This window comes from Gorilla gorilla, chromosome 10 (genome assembly GCF_029281585.2).
Source record: "Gorilla gorilla gorilla isolate KB3781 chromosome 10, NHGRI_mGorGor1-v2.1_pri, whole genome shotgun sequence".
NCBI lineage: Eukaryota > Metazoa > Chordata > Mammalia > Primates > Hominidae > Gorilla > Gorilla gorilla.
The window spans coordinates 31,423,307-31,441,411 of record NC_073234.2 but is presented as its reverse complement, the minus strand read 5'-3'; the positions used below and the strand labels follow the sequence as shown (position 1 = coordinate 31,441,411).

The 18,105-nt window shown below is 38.8% G+C and overlaps 1 protein-coding gene across 1 annotated transcript in view; it reads right to left on the bottom strand.

Moving 5' to 3' along the window:
- Window positions 1–15,133: 15,133 nt before the first annotated feature.
- Window positions 15,134–18,105, bottom strand: part of DERA (deoxyribose-phosphate aldolase) — a 122,074-nt gene continuing 119,102 nt past the window's right edge. Inside the window, exons 8-9 of the mRNA XM_019038429.4 lie at window positions 16,039–16,188; window positions 15,134–15,730 (exon numbers count right to left, since the gene is read on the bottom strand). Of these exons, the coding sequence (XP_018893974.2) occupies window positions 15,674–15,730; window positions 16,039–16,188 (207 nt within the window). The 3' untranslated portion in view covers window positions 15,134–15,673. The remainder of the gene's footprint in view (window positions 15,731–16,038; window positions 16,189–18,105) is intronic.

Genomic DNA, 18,105 nt, shown 5'->3' with positions numbered 1-18,105 from the left:
GGCTGTGGGTATGTCATATACGGCTTTTATTTTTGTGAGGTATATTCCTTCAATACCTAGTTTATTGAGTTTTTAACGTGAATGGATATTGAATTTTATCGACTTTTCCGCATCTATTGAGATAATCATGTGGTTTTTTGTTTTTAGTTCTATGTGATGAATCACATTTATTGATTTGCATATGTTGAACCAACCTTGCATCCCAGGGATAATGCCTACTTGATTGTGGTGGATACGCTTTTGGACTGGCTGCTGAATTCAGTTTGCCAGAATTTTTAAAATAATTTTTGCATCAATGTGCATCAAGGATATTGGCCTAAAATTGTCTTTGTTTTATTTTGTTTTAATCTCCGCCAGGTTTTGGTATCAGAATAATGCTGGCCCCACAGAATAAGTTAACAAGAGGCTGGGCACAGGGGCTCATGGCTGTAATCCCAGCACTTTGGGAGGCTGAGGCAGGTGGATCACCTGAGGTCAGGAGTTCAAGACCAGCCTGGCCAACATGGCAAAACCCCACCTCTACAAAAAACACAAAAATTAGCTGGGTGTGGTGGCACACACCTGTAGTCCCAGCTACTTGGAAGGCTGAGGCATGAGAATTGCTTGAACCCGGGAGGCAGGGATTACAGTGAGCTGAGATTGCACCACTGCATACCAGCCTGAGCAACAGAGCGAGACTCCTTCACAAAAAAAAAAAAAAAAAATTAAATTAAATTTTTTAAAAAGCTTAAATTAGGAAGAAATCCCTCCTCCTTAATTATTTGGAATAGTTTCAGTAATTCCTAGACTCAAGCGAACCTCCTGCCTCAGCCTCCCTAGTAGCTAGGACCACAGGCATGCACCACCATACCCAACTAATTTTTAATTTTTTTTTTTTTTTTAGAGATAGGATCTTACTATGTTTCTCAGGCTAGTCTTAAACTCTTGGCCTCAAGAGATCCTCCCACCTTGGCCTCCCAAAGTGCTGGGATTACAGGTGTGAGACACCATGCCTGGCCAGGTTGTGCACTTTTATTGCCAAAAGACCCTTCTTAAAGGCTGTATCAATTCATATTTCTACCACTGGAATACAGACATGCCAATTTCCTACATCTTTGCCAACACTAGGTATGCCATTCTTTGTAACTTTTAAAGAATTAGGTATCTAGTATAAATTGTGTTAACTCCCTGCTATAAAACCTCCAAGGGCTCTCCATTTTCTATAGTAGGCATTCTCAAACTTTTTGGTATCAGGACCTCTTTATAGTCTTAATAATTATTGAGGGCACCAAAGATCTTTGGCTTATGTGGTTTGTACTTATTTCAAATGGAAAATAAAAAAAAAAAAAACACTACTAGTGAGACGTGGCATTGCCTTACATTTTCACAAATCTCTTTAGTGACTGGCTTATTCTATTATAGTAGAAGTGGAAATCTCATATCTGCTTCTGCATTTGATCTGTTGCAATCGTGTAGTCTCCAGAAAACTCCCTAGCACACTCATGAGAGAACAAGAGCAGAAAAAGTAAATCATGTCTTAGTATTATTTGAATACAATTTTGGCTTCGTGAACCCCCTGGTAGGTTCTTAGGGGCTCCTAAGGGTGTCCAAAATATATGTTGAGAACCATAAAGTCCAAAAAAAAAGTCTCTTTAAAATGTCATATTAGTCCTTTCCTTCCTTTCTCCTTTTTTTTTTGAGACGGAGTCTCGCTCTGTCGCCCAGGCTGGAGTGCAGTGGTGCGATCTCGGCTCACTGCAAGCTCTGCCTCCCAGGTTCACGCCATTCTCCTGTCTCAGTCTCCCGAGTAGCTGGGACTACAGGTGCCCACCACCACGCCGGGCTAATTTTTCGTATTTTCAGTAGAGACAGGGTTTCACCGTCCTTTCTTGATTTAATACTAAACCTTCCTCAATTATCCTCTCTAGCATGGTCCTTCTTAAAGCCATGCAAAATTCTGACTACTTCTCAGAAAGATGAATTTTCAGTTCTATATATTTTTGCACTTACCATTTTCTCTTCCAATGCCTATCTCTGGCTGCTATATTGGTGTTTGAAGGAACTCAATATCTTCTCCAAATTCAGATTAAACTGAGACAAAGCAAAAAAGCAAGCAGATAGAATCAAGTAATGCCTTTATTACCAATAAAGTTGATTTTGAAGAATGTGAGCTAATATATGGTAACAATGGGTTTCCTGATACTCCATACCCAGAACTTTACAGACCCACCTACCCAGGTGCAGAAAGCACTAGACAACTGCAAGCCTCCCCCAAGTACAGTTCCTTGCCCCATTATTATTATTATTAGAGACGGAGTTTCACTCTTGTTGCCCAGGCTGGAGTGCAATGGCACGATCTCAACTCACTGCAACCTCCACCTCCTGGGTTCAAGTGATTCTCCTGCCTCAGCCTCCCAAGTAGCTGGGATGACAGGTGCCCACCACCATGTCTAGCCAATTTTTTGTATTTTTAGTAGAGATGGGGTTTTACCATGTTGGCCAGGCTGGTCTCGGACTCCTGACCTCAGGTGATCCACCTGCCTCAGCCTCCCAAAGTGCTGGGATTACGGGTGTGAACCATTGTGCCTGGTCCCCATTATTAAATTTTGATAATGAAGGCTCACTACAAAGAAAAGGGAGGAGGAAAGACTTCAGCAACATACAAACACCCAGTTCCTTATCCTATAGTCAACAAGGTAAATCACTCCATCTTCCCTGGGAAGTGTTGATCAAAAACACCACCAACAACAACAAACTCTAAAATATTTTTAAAGGCTTATTCTGAGCCAATACGTGTGATCATGGCCCAGGAAGCAGTCTCAAGAGGTCCTGCGAAAGTGTGCCTGAGGTGGTCAGGTTCCATGTTGGTTTTACACATTTTAGAGACACGGGAACTGCAGGTGAAATCTTAAATCTGTACATGAAAGGTATACATTCTTTCAGCCTAAAGAGGTGAAGCAGCTTTGCTGTCTGGAGTAACACCCAATGTTCACTGTCCAACGGCCAAGAAGAACAAGGACACAGACATGCAAAGAGTGAGATTAAGAGTGAAGTTTAATAGGCAAAAGAAGGCTCACTGCTGCAGAGAGGGGTCCCAGAGAAATGGGTTGCTGGATCCATGGTGAAATTCAGGGGGGTTTATAGATGAGCTAGTGAGGAGGCAGTATCTGATTTACATAGAGCGCAAAAGACTGGTTGAACCAGGTGTGCCATTTGCATAGGGTGCAAAAAACTGGTTAGGAGTAGGTATCCCATTTGCATAGGGTGTGAATTTCTGGCTGCCCCCACCTGAATCTTTTATTATGCAGGCAGGTTCTCTGCCTGAGCTGCACCATGTTGCCCATTTCTCTATTACTGTACATGTAGTAACAAAAAAGGAAGATGGAGCTTCCATGTTGGGCATGCCTGGCCCTCAGGTAAGCCCTTTTCTATTGACACAGCTGCCGGCATCCCCCCGTGCAAGCTTCCAGCTTACTTATCTATGTTTGCAGCTCTATTTTTCAGGCTGCTCTTTGTTAGAAAAGAAATGACTTGGGGGCTGCTTATTGTTAGAAGGGAAGCTCTTCCAAGGGAAGCTCTGTTGCCCTCACTATCTGCCTAAATAATTTCTTTCTACCTCCTGTATCAGAGGCACGGTATCTTGAAGTTGAGGGGTATATTAGTTCATTCTTGCACTGCTATAAAGAAATACCTGAAACTGGGTAATTTATAAAGAAAAGAGGTTTAAATGGCTCACAGTTCTGCAGGCTGTACAGGAAGCATGATGCTGGCATCTGCTCACCTTCTGGAGAGGCCTCAGGAAACATATAATCATGGCGGAAGGCAAAGGGGTAAATAGCACTTCACATGGCTGGAGCAGAAGGAAGAGAGAAGTGGGGAGGTCCACAAACTTTTAAACAACCATGTCTCCTGAGAACTCACTCACTATACAGTACCAAGCGGGGATGGGGCTAAAACTCCACCCCCATGATCCAATCACCTTCCACTAGGCCCCACCTCCAACACTGGGGATTACAATTTGACATGAGAGTTGCGGGGACACAGGTCCAAATCATATCATGGGGCTTATGGATCATAGACAGATTTAAAGATTTTCTGTTTGGCCATTGGTTAAGCTTCATGTAAAGAGGATGTCAATAGACTGGAATGTTTGGATTAAGATAAGGGGGGTGTTGTGGAGACCAAGGTTGCATTGTAGATGAAGCCTCCAGATAACAGCCTTCAGAGAGAATGTATGGTGAATATCTCCTTTCGTACCTTAAAGAGTGTCAAATGCTTAATCTCTCCTAGATCCCAGAGAGACCTGCCATATTAACAGAGATTCTCTATAGATGCAAATTTCTCCCACAAAAGACAGCTTTGCAAGGCCATTTCAAAATATGCCAAAGAAATACATTTTGGGCTAAAGCATTTTTATTTCCTTCAGGGTCTGCTATTTGTTATATGATGTTTTATCAGAATCAGGTTGGAATTTGGTATCTTACTGCCACAAAGAGTGTGTTTTGTCAGGCTTATGATCTCTAATGTTAATGCTGCCTAGTTATGCCTAAACCTTAGAAGGGAGGGGGTTTGAGATGTGTCCAACCTCCCTTCCTTTCATGGGTGGGAATTCAGTTTTTCAGGTATCTCTGAGATCCCCTTGGCCCAGATGCGGGCCATTCAGTTGGTTGGGAGGCTTAGGATTTTATTTTTGGTTTACAGGAAGGATGACTGAAAAAGAAACCAGGAGTGGTACCCTAATTGCTTTCTTTCACACAAAAGGAAACAGGAATGGAGATGAATCATATCTCTCACTGCCGCCTCTCTCTCAGCCACTCCCCACACATACACACAGTACAACCAATATTCTCTACCTACAAAATGCCTAGTCATACTTAAGCGTGACCTCTTGTATGAAGCTTTAACCTCCTGATGTCTTCTCCCCTCCACCCGTAGAGCATTTTTTACATATAAATAAATTCAAGTCATATTAAGACATACATACATGGCACCGAGGATACAAATACAAATAAGATACTATTTCTACTTTGAAAAAGTTTGGGAAAAGATATCTATGACAGCATCTCTGATACACTTGTCAGATTTTTATTCCCTACATTTATTCTTTCAACAAATTTAGAAGTACCAAGTACACAGACACCCTTATTCCACCAAATAATAATTTATGCATGTCATTGCACCATCTGAAATCTTTCTACACCATTTGACCCTCACAAATCTCTACTCAACTTTCACCCTGACCCTGAAATTACTCTCATTTCCTATCAAGATCTAGCCAGACCAAGGTCACCAGTAATTATCTCCCAAGCCCAACAATTCATTTTTTCATCCTTCCTATTTCCCTAGTAATTTTATACTTGAGTGGATGCCTTTGAGTGTTTGTGTGTTTTGTATTTACAGCTATAATGGTAGAAACCTGTAGTATCACGGCTCATTTTATAAGGCTTTGGAAATAACATGGGCCGAATCCCAGATCCTAAGACCCAGCAGTAAATATAATAAAATCCTGATAGAACATGTTTAACCTGGAAGGAGGGCATTGTTTCTGTCCCTTAACAGCTCATTATAGAGATTCCACTTCATTGCTATTTCTCCCCATCTCCATGGCAGCCTGCAGACTGCTTGAGAACATGATCATTGGCTAGATGTTTAGATTAAATGACCTTTGGGGGTCTCTTTTTACCCCCTGAAATTCTATAATTCTGGTGAGTTTCCTTTTCTTAGAAGTGTGGTGCAAAAGCATCATCTCAAAACAATGCCTAGCTCATAGTAACTAAAAACACAGACACAGGAGGCAGAATAACTGGCCTCAAATCTTGTCTATATACATGGCCTTAAGACAAAGCATTTTAATTTCTCTACCTTCGTCAACTCATCTATAAAATGATGATCATAATCATACCGATCTCACAGGCCTGTTGTGAGGAGCAAATAGCTGATATATTTAAATCACTTAGAACAGTGCCCACCACTTACTAAGTGTGCAGTAAATTATGAATTACTAGTTAGCAAATACGTGTCCAAGGAATTCTACAATTCCATGAACTCCCAGTAACTTACAATATGTTACTAGGCACTCACAAAACACTGGAACCTGTTATTAGGTCTGAATTTTATAGACCTCATTCAAACCTTTTAAATACCTGGTCTCATCAAAACAAAAAGATCTTTTAAATTAGAACGGCAGTCAGGATTTTTTGAAAACTAATTCTAAGCATAAATACCAGGTATATACATACTAAATCTACCAACTGAAATTCCATTACAAGACCATGTTTGCATAATTCTATTATATTCAAAAAATTCACATCCATTTTTTTAAAGCTCAAATCAAGCATTCACACAACTGTACTATCTCTTCTTTGCAAAATCTTACTCTAGGTGTGTCAACGGTTCTAATCAGTCCACCAGGATACAGACACTGACTGCAGTTTAAAAGACATAATCCAATAACATATTACCTAGTTCCATAAAGCTTGGAAACAGAAACAAACTTTCAACCTTGGAATGGCTTAAGCAGCGGGTAAATTTGGCACATTTACTCTTAAGTCATTTTAAAAGCATTAAAACATATTTCAAAGATTTCAAACATGCAATTATTTTTGCTGCCACTCAAAACATGAAATAAACATTGGTTTAAAAAAGACATGTGCTTTTTTTATCTATCAAAACAAACAGCTTAATGAATAAAAATTGTTTTCCCAAACTAAACTATTTTTCATACATTTGCAACGTATCCAGCAGGTTTTAGCAGACTGAACTTAGAAAAGCCATTGGTAAATTGTAGCCCCCTCCCATATTAATATATATCAAACTTCAGGTGTGGTTATTTTATGAAAACTCCTCTAAAAATATGTTTCACACGTATACTTTGAAACTTAATTCACTAGCAAAGCTGCACTTTTGTCTACCTTGATGGTACTAATATTTATGGTTATCTTGTGGACTGGGTCTCACATTATAATCACATCTTCCCTGTATTAATCCCAAATGATAATTATCTTTTAAATTTGCTTAAAAAATACATTTGGAGCACCTACGAAGATATTTGGCTGGATGCTTTAAGGAGTTGAAAGCTGGTTACAACAGGCTGACCCCTCAAAGAGCTCCCACTCAAGGTAGGCAGAAAGACAATGCAGAGAAATAAACTTGCCACAAGATTATCTGTTCTGCCGCTGTCCATTTACAAGTTCTCGGCCTAGTGTGCCATCATGATGAAGGAAGGATACGCAGGCCAATACGCTGTCCTAGGCCACCCCTGCCTGACTTGTTTGCCACGGGCCCCCAATTCCTTCTTCTGCAATCTCCTGGTGGTAGAAAGACTTAACTAGAACTTTTCAAACAGCTTCTACATCTCAGGCACTTTCCCGATCCAATTTAATTAATTATTCCCCTCCACATTCCAATGGGGATAAGTTTTATCTGAGAGAAAAATACAGAATAATAACAGATGCCTCAGGCATTGCCACTTAACCTCCCCATTTCTTAGCATTTTAGTTTTAAAGTTGCTGTTGTGTCTACTACTGTTTCAACATGAATCAGAATTTGTATGCATTCCAAACATAAATCTTCCTATTCAAATGTAACATGTATACAAATTCCAACTCCTTGGCTTCAGGCAAAGATAGCATATCAAAACAGGTGGCATCCTCCAGGAAAACAAGTGTAGAACTTCTATGAATCAATGGGGATAGGTGCATGGGCTGACAGCAGGTTTCCCTGCACCCAATCTGACATAGAAGAGAAGCAAGAGAGGTGGTGCTAACAGAAAAAGCATATGACAACTCCATATTTGTAGGAAGCAGCCTGTTATTGAGGCAGAATCAGAGAATAGAAATGCATTGTGAGTAGCCCTAAAGCTGCTAATCTCTGGTGGCAAGGGAGAGTTAAGGCCAAAATAATTCACTCAAATACATAATCCTGTGTCATAAACAACGTATGTCTCTGTGAACAATAAGAATTCCTGCCAGCCTAGAATATGGACAGATGTAGCATTTATTCCACACAAACCTCTTGCCAGTACCTGGTCCAGAAAAAAACTTATTTCATTAAAAAATGAGCATCTATGCAAAACTACTCCAAGAAAATAAGAAAGAAAATAAATAAGGGGGAAAATAGAAGACAAAGAATACTCACCAAGAAAAATGTTTCCATAAAGTAGATAAAAATGTGGGCCAAACATATTGCCAAAATCTTAAAAACAAACAACTGAAACAAAGCTACTATATCTATAAAACAAGTGTTCACATCAAATATACAAGAGCTCAGGGACAATAATACCAGACAATAGAAAATGAAATATAATTTGGTAGAGCCCAGAAAACAAACATTTCACTGAAAGCAACCAGATTGTGCTGAAAACATGGCAAGAAAGAAGGATGACAGGAATAGAAAATAGCACCAAATGAAGTAGGAAAAAATCCCCTCAAAACTAGAGAACATAATAGCTAGACAGGACACATATGTAATAACTGGCATCCTGAAGAAAGTTAAAAAATAGTAATAAAAAAGGAAAAATGTTAAATATATACTTCAAAGTAACTTTCCAGAAATATGTTATGGATCTATAGACTGAGAGGGCACACTGAACCCCAGGAAAAACTGATACAAAACATTCAACCTTGAATCTTGTTTTATTAAGGTTACTGGCATTGAAAGAAAAATCTGTTGTTGGACGGAGGCAAAAAGTTTAAGTCAGACTGTTAAACTATGTGCAGCAGTGTTCAATGCTAGCAGACACTGGAGCAATAATACAAAGTCCTCAAGGAAATAAAGTGTGTGATCCAAGAACTGTACATGGCCAAGTAATCACTAAAGTGTAAAGACAATAAAATTTTTGAACTTGCAAAAACTCAGGGAATGTAGTCCCAAAGCCCTTCTTCAGGAAACTACTAGAGGCCAAACTTTGAAAAGAATAGATAAACAGAGTCATGAGTATTGACTGCATTTAACTTGCAACTAAGACAAAAAGAATTGTGGAGATTATGGTCACAGAACAGAATTTAAATGTTATAAACTCTAATGATGTAGAATATAGCAATAGTTTGAAGAAGAGGACAAGGTGGTGGGTAGGTATGCTGATTTTCTCATCTGTAAAGAACATATTATTATTAAAGCTGATAAATCATGTAATAGAGCTATAAGTGGCCGGGTGCAGTGGCTCACGCCTGTAATCCCAGCACTTTGGGAGGCCGAGGCAGGTGGATCACAAGGTTAGGAGATCGAGACCATCCTGGCTAACACAGTGAAACCCCGTCTCTACTGAAAATACAAAAAATTAGCCAGGTGTGGTGGCGGGCACCTGTAGTCCCAGCTACTCGGGAGGCTGAGGCAGGAGAATGGTGTGAAGCCGGGAGGCAGAGCTTGCAGTGAGCCAAGATCGCGCCACCGCACTCCAGCCTGGGTGACAGAGCGAGACTCCGTCTCAAAAATTAAAAAAATTAAAAAATAGAGCTATAAGTACATTTCCAAGCTTCAAGAATATGTTATAAAAGCTACATGACATCAAAAATCAGATGAGTTTGGAAGGAAGATAAGGGGGAGAAATAGAAATAAATAACTTCATCATGCTCTTGGTAGGAAGTCAATAGCTGTCTAAATAAACAGAAGTGTACATATTTGGAGGAAAGGGCATATTGCTGGTGAGAGTGCAATTCTCTTTAAACAAAAGGAGTCCATAGGACTTCTCTGGACCTATTATATGGGACCAAGAAACAAGGGGCAACTTTGCAGTGTTCAGCTTTAGAGACTAACTGAAAATAGAAATACAGTAGAGGGCCAACACGTTCTTTCTTAATACAAAGCATTAACTGTCTCTCCAGTACCACCTTGTTATATTGTAGTTGACAACTGTGATGATGCTTGACCATCCTCTATCTTTTGAACATGATATGCCCCTTTCCCCAAGAAGGCAGCCAAAACTTGGCTTTCTCAGCTTCCTTTGCAGCTAAGGTACAGGGATGTGGCCAACACTGTAACAATTAGACATAACCAGTCAGGAACTTGATACCCAAGAGATCAACATGAGGAATTCATCTTTGGCCACCGGGATAAACCCAACTTTCAGGGAAGGCAAAGTCAGGGGTTCTGGTATCAAGTGCCCTGAGGCAGTACCATCAGGTCTACACTTGATCTTAGCCAAAAAACCAAGAAGCGATTAAGAGCAGTTCTAAAGCGTGGTTTGGGCATTATTCTTACCTAGCTGCCTCTATTTCTGATGTAGTTTGGATATTTGTTCCTGCCCAAATCTCATGTTGAACTATAATCTCCAATACTGAATGTGGGACCTGGTGGAAAGTGGTTGGGTCATCAGGACAGATCCCTCATGGCTTGGTGCTGTCTTCGCCATAGAGAATTCTCTCAAGAGCTGGTCATTTAAAAGTGTATGGCACCTCCCCATTCCGCCTCTTGCTCCTATTTTCACCATGTGATGTACCTGCTTCCCCTTCACCTTCTGCCACGATTGTAAGTTTCCTGAGGCCTCCCTGAAGCTGAGCAGATGCCAGCACTATGCTTCCTGTAAAGCCTACAGAACCATGAGCCAATTAAAACTCTTTTCTTTATAAATTGCCCAGTCCCAGGTATTTTTTTATAGCAATGCAAGAACGGTCTAATAAAATTTCCCACTATCTGGCCATCCTGCATATTCTGTAAGACAGCATGCTTTAAGAATATTTTTTTGCTTAAACTAGGTAGAGTTCTGTTGCTTACAATTAAGAACCGTACCTACGTGCAGTATAGCATTGGCAAAGCAAACATTTAGAAAGCAAAAACCAAATTTAAAACACCCTTTTATGTGGAAAAGACCAAGGAACTAATATTTTCATGTGCTCTAGAGACCATCTACACAGTACTTTCAAAATAAGCCAAGTATCTGTGAAACATGCCATTCCCTAAAACATCTATTCTAAGTTAAAGAATGGGCTCTGTTAAAATATGTCTTGATTTTAATGTATATTATAAATAAATCACCAAAAATTATAGCATTCCAGACTGGCAGAAGCAAATACAGCTGAATCTTACAATCTTGGCTTGCTAAAATCCTTTGGAGATTTTATGGATAATGATTCTAAATTCATCTAAATTCATCTAATTTATTCTAGGTTCCAAAGCTTGCTTTTAAACCCAAAGTGAAATCAAGTTCATTGCCTAGTGTGAAAGGATTAAGGGATAATGTCATTTCCATTGTCCCCTCTCCTGTTCTTGGCTATGAAAAGCAGCAAAATATACACATTTATCCTAGAGCTTCATGATAAAGAAGTGCTGCAGCTGGTGGATTTTACTGCTTAATAGATGCATTTAATTTGGAATCCAGGTATTGAGTGCAAAGATTTCTAATGTAGTGGTTCCCAAAGTGTAGTTCCTGGAGCACAGCATCAGCATCACCTGGGCACTTGTTGGAAATACAAATTCTCAGGCTTTACAGCTAACTTACTGAATTGGAAATTCTGGGGGTGGAGATCAGACTTATTTCATATAATCCTCCCAGTGATTCCATTTGAGAAACACTTTTTTTGGCAGCACAACTAAACCATCAAACACAAAGACAAGTCTACTACTGAGAATAGTAAGATGTACCTTCTTAATAACACATTCTAGTCCATTAAGGGAGTCCTTACCTAGAACTAACCTAACTTCACAGGTAGCATAAATTCCATTTCTTCTTCAACAGAGGAGATACAGGACTGTGTTACTAAACTCTAATATAGAAGTAACTTTTCCTGGGATTGTCAGACATTAAGTACCCTTTGATCTTCTCTTCAGGCTAAATAATCCCAGTTCCTTTAACTTTTACTTATAATCACTTCTTATAAGATACTTAGCACTTCTTAAAACTCGTTGCCAATCTCCAGAATAAAGTATAACCTTATTTTATTGTTCAAATGGAAATATCCCCTGTCATTGGAAAACAGAAACTAATGCCGTATGACCTAGGTTTCTTATATTCTACCTGTTTTACAAGACGTACTTCTAAAAATACCAAATTTGAGGTCTGTCCTTTCTAGATATTCCAATTCTTCCTCCTCATCTGTGTTCATTTTCCCAATAAAAAGTTTTAGTTCATTGTAAGGTCACTAAGTATTTCACGTATATTGCATTAAGCATCCTGATCCTCATCTGTCCTATTAAGTGTGAATTGACCAGATGGATATTCCTCTGACTCTCTCCTGAGCAGGTTTTAGTTAATTAAAAATGATTATTTTTACTACATATTTTATGTATCAGCCAGATGTTACCTGTGGTCATTTCTAAAAAGGATCATTTGGTGGTGGTTGTAAAATATATATTTTCTTTGGGAGGCAGAACTCCTGAGTGTGATCAGGAAAATAAATGTAGAAATTGATTTCACCTCATACCTTTTTCCTAGCACCAAAATGGGCATAACATTTCACTGTCTTGGAAGGTAAGATCTACTCAAATTATTTCTTCTTCTTTATACCTCTGCACTGTGGCCCTATTTATGATGTGTACAATATCAGGTTGATGGAAGAAAAATTAATGCTGGCTTCTCTCTGTACTAGAAGTGTAAGTTAATTTTTCCAAAGAAACAGATTTGGTTTCTGTAAGACATGTATGTATGACATAGCAAACTGTTCTGCTCAGAGACTGTGTTATGTTGTTGTGAGGATGCACTTCCAGATATCCGTAACAGTTCCCGCTGCTACCACAGGTCTCTTTACAAATTATTTTTCATGTGAACCAATTTGTCTGAATTTCTCATTAGTGTTCAAATAATCCAGAATGAGGCAAGAATACCTTAATTATCAAACTGTTTTGTGACTACATGTCATTTCCTTTCCACGTGTATACAAATTAGAATCCAAACAAGCCCCCGCTTCTTTTTCTTCCTTAAAACAAAACAAAGTAACATTCAACCTTAAAAAAAAAATCAGTTCTAGAGGTCATCCAAAATTCTGAGATTCTAACAGATGAAATCAACCATGCTATCACACTATCACTTGGGCTAGATTGAGAAGGTTGGTCTCTAAAACACCATTTTGAAGACTCAAAAGTGAATCTCTTGTAAGTCTTAAGTTCACATGCTGACAAACATGATTAGGTATAGCAGGGTGCATAAACAAGCAAGGAATTTTCAGTTCCAAAGACCAGGGTATGTGTTGTAAAATATTTCGTCATGTGGTAGGGATGTACATTCTGGCATCAGCTCTGACATTCTATGTGACCTTGCACAAGTGACTTCTCCACTCTGCTGCTTTTCTCAATGTAAAAAAAAGACAGTGTTACTAGATGTTCTCTAAAGTCTCTTTATGCTCCCAAATTATATGACTGATAGTTTCAAAAATAACTTTAAAGCCTAATATGCTTTACTGAACAATTGCAACAAGGCAGGGTGCTTTTATTAACTTAGAAGCTTTAAACACAGAACATAGAAAGTCATTTTCTGATTGTGTAAAGCATCTGATCCCAATGTTCTGAAGTACACAAATCAGCCTGTAGTAAATCATAGTCACCTCAGAAATGACCTCTTCCTCTTATGTTTTCATAGCAATCAACATTAATGAGGGTGTTCCTATTAAAGTCATCTGTGTTACATTTGATTTCAAGAGCCAGGTAAGGATGGGCAGACATTCCCAGATGAAGAGCCCTACAGTCCTTGGAATAAATTTGCCCCCCAAATATAACATTACTTACCTTTAGATCAGGCCATGCTCATCAGCCTCTAATAGGTCTGAGGGACTCACTAGTCTTAATTTCCTATGTGAATCTGTAATTGTCCACAGAGGTCAATTTCAGTGGATGCCTCATATAAATTAAAATTGAAGATAATGATGCCTGTTCACTTGATCAACTAAAATGACCAGCTGGGTTTAATGGGAGGAAAACAGAAACCCCTGTGAAATTGGAATAGCTTCAAAGGTGATAGACTGTAATTATTTTTCTGGAATGTTTCTTCTCCAAAGGTGACTGGCCATTGCACTGGTGGGCACCTGGGCTAGCATACTGTGAGGCTGGATATGGCGTTCGGAGCCACTGACCATATCCAAAGGCACAAGTCAAAAGTTGGCATCCTGCTAAGGCATTGGGGAAAAACAGAATTTCTTTTCTATTCTTATTTTAGTCATTTCATTTACAGTTAGAGAGGTGCTCTGAGGGACTTGCTAAATTGTCTCCCGAGAGGCAAATTCTAATTTAGATTGGTACAAAAGTGTTTTCTCTTTTTAGCCATAAAACATTTTCCTGAATTTGTTCTAATTATCCTTAGGGTAATATAATTTTAGGTCTGAAAGAACTTTGATATCATTTGCCCCAACCCATTGACTTTACAGATGAAGAAACTGAGGTCAAGAGATGTGAAGTGACTGGACCAAGGAGTCAAAGTCAGAAAGAGGGAGAGTTCAGGCTAGAATTCAGCAGGTGAGAAGATGAAACCAAAACTGACTTCCAGTCCAGGTTTTTGCTTATGAGCAACTAGAGAGCCATTCAGGGAAGAAAAAGACTCTCCTGATGAAAATCACCATTCAAAGAAACACATTCTGTAACGTGGTAGAGGTGCTAGCAAGCAGAATCTCCGGAAGAGCGAGGCTGGGACATACAGAGAGCAAAAAAGCCAGCCACCATGAGGCAGATTACCGTCCTCTCAGCTGATGGGGAGCTCTGTTTATGTACACCTGACTATGTGTACCGAGGGACAGGGAGACATGGGGGTGACTGCACACACTTGGGAGTCAGCTTGTCTGCTTGGGCTTGATTTTTAACTCTGCTAATTTTGAGCAACCTTTGGCACGTTGCTTAAATTCTTTGTTCCTCAGTCCCCTGTCTGTATAAAAGGATGTTTACATCAGTACTTACTGCTATAAGAATCAAAACCCTTACTGTATTTACCTTACTATTATGAGGATTAAATCAGAGTTAAATAAATTGATATATGTAAAGCTTATTACACAGCAAGTGCTGTTAATATCTACTGTTTTCCTCCATTCACTATACCAGAAAATTTGAATAGTTTCAGAACACATACATAAGTTGCATTCATTAATAACGTACTGGGGTGTTTTACAGATACATACCCAAGGAATCAACTAGAGAGATTCAGAGACTCACTGATCAAACCTCTTTTTATGTTTAATGGATTATTTTTTCATTATGTATTGTAACAATTTTTAAGTTTTTTAAAAAAATAAACTATAGGAACTTTATTATTTTAAAAATTTTAATGATATTCATAGTTGTATATGACAATGCCAGAAATTTCATTAGGACAACAATTAATAAAAGCGCCTATCCACAGCAAAAATGAAAGACGAGTTTTCACGGCAGGAAATTAGTGCTGAATCAGTGACTCCTGAAGTCGTTACAGCAGCGCTTGCGAGATGTTGCATTTTCCTCTGCTAGGGCACACTGCTTGGGCGGTTTAATATTGTTTTTTTCTCCCTTAGAATTTGATGTTATCAAAGCTACCATTAACATTTTACTTAAAGTTTTTAGGAGAAACTCTTCACAAAGTTAATAGTGCAGATCTTCTAGTAATTAAGATCATTTCAGATGTGCCTGAAATTAGTACCACATGTGGATGAGTTTGCTTTTTCCATTCCATTAAGTTCGGTAGCAATTTTAAAGAGAGGAATGACAGTTACCTACTGCCCAATTTTTTAATTAAATAATTTTAGCAATTACGTAGAAAAATAATTTTTAAACGTTGTCGTAAAGAACTTTTCTGGAACTGGTGACTAATTTAAGACATTGGAAGATCATGATAAGCTGCATATCTTCCAGTCACATGATGGTAAATCTGTGAGGAAAAGCAGAGTTTAATTAACAATCAGTCTATAATTATACACATCAGTTAATAATTATACTATCAAATAATAATGAATAGTTTTAACGAACACTTCATTAGAAAGCCTCACTAGTATGTGCTTCAGCAGAATCTCCACCCTACTCACTTCTGATGGTGGTTTGCTTGGAAGAAAAGGTAGAGGATTGGGTAGGATGAGGTCAATCAGATGAGTTTTTATCTCCAGTTCTCAATTTGACTTTTCAATTCCTTTCTCAAAAAACACTTGTTAATTTATTCCAAAGACAGAGATGATTACTCACCTGCCTCTCAATGTCCGAGAGCAGAGTACTGGCACCTATTCGAAAGAGTTCTGGCTTCAGCCACTCATCTCCAAGCTCCTCCTTTACAAGAGAGAGCCAAGCAAGGGAATCCTTTGCACTGCGGATGCCTCCTGCTGGTTTAAACCCTATCTAAATGGGAAGGCAGAGAATAGAACAATCTTTATTGTTATTGGATTTCTTTTAAAAATAGTACTATGTTTATCAGAGTCTTGATTCTCTCTTTCCCTCTTTTGTTGAAAAAAAATCTTTTCACTTCATCCAGTGAAAGGGCTTAGATCAGTGACTCATGCTCATTCACACTACAAAACAACTTTTCCAAGATTTTTGGAACAATGTCACTACTTCCGAACAGACACTAGTGAGGGTTAATAACCCTCATTAACATTTCACTTATTGGAAAGTCATAAACCTCAACCATCTAGACTATAGCTGTGAACCTGGAATAAACAAGGAAGGTGTCAATAAATAGGAAAACAGACCACAAAAGCCCACTCATTCTACATTTCCACAAGTAAGCCTGTAGAGTCACTTCTCAGCCTTCATCTTGAGGTTCAAAAGACACGTGCATTTAAAATCAAAGGACAGAATCAGCAAGGCTGCAAGGTTACCTTAACCAAACTGGCAGCAAAAAAGCAAGGAAAGTTGACAGTTGTTTTAACCAATTTAACTGGGATTTTTTTTCTAAGTTGCAGGTACACACAGTTCTAAAAAGCTGGCAGACCAGTTACATAAGGGCAGTAGAAAAACACCGTGAGGGGCTCCTCATAGTCCAGTAGTCTCTAAGGTTGATCATAACACAACTGAATTCAGCCAATATCTGATATTCGTAAATGATGTCCCTGGATCCATTAGGAAATGAAAGATATGTTCCATATACAATAAAACTCTGATTATCTGGATTTACATGTTTCAGGAAGCTGACTATCCAGTAGAGTTGGGAATCTGTAGATGGTAGTGGTCAAAACAACACCTCAGAGCCTGAGTACTAAATCTCTCACATTTTATCACTCAGGGCTGTGACTGGTTGCACCAGCAGATGACTGCTAACAGAATGCTAGAGAAGGGAGACATTAAATGAATATATTCTATTATCAACCCAAGCAGGAAACCTTATAGTTTAATCCAAACTCCACCATTCCCTGGCCACACCACACCCAATCAATATTTAAGTCCTGCCAATTCTACCTCCTTACCTTCCTTACCCCCCAACATGCACACTTTCCACTGCACTCTCACTTGTTTCAGTTTAGACCCTTATCAATTCTCACAGGAAATATCAGTAAAAGTCTTTTAACTGGTTTCCCTGCCTCAATTACACAACGTCACACAACTAAGCAGTAGCAGTGTACGGATTCCAACCATATCTGCTATTACTCTGGAGCCCAAGCTATGACTCTGTAAGGTAGTAGGGGGTTAAGTAGGATGAGGTTATTTGTTGAGAAGAAGCCAAAAAAATCAATTAGTTGATATTAGCATACATGTTAATCATAGGACCATTTTTGTCAATTAGGCAGTGCTTCTTACAGATTTTCTATACAGTTCAGTTTGTGTCAGCAAGTCTGTTTCCAGAGAGGTTCTAACATAAGTTTATCCTTTTTTTTTAAAGAAAATATAGAAAACATAAATCTGCAATGAAATCAGTTATGAAATATTAAACCTCTGCTTCTCAGGAGTGACACTAATCATGGTCTGGAAGGTAGCCTATCGCATTTTAAAACACCCTTAAATCAATGACGTAGAAACTTTATAGTCTAAGGGCTGCCCAAGCAACTTGTCAAGCAACCCGAAAGGCTGCATCTGATTTGCAAACACATACACAGAACCTCTTTGTTTGAAATCGAATATGATTAAATGAATACAATTTGGCTTGTACCTGTCTTTTTCTTAATAAAACTAGGATGGACTTATTTATTACCGAGGAAAAGAATCAATACAATTAAAAAGAAAGGACTGAAAGACAGCAAAGTGTCCCTCCCTCTGTACTCTGGCCTGGAATACTGAGCACTTAAAAATTTCATTGACATTCTTTGCTTGTTGTCTAAGAGC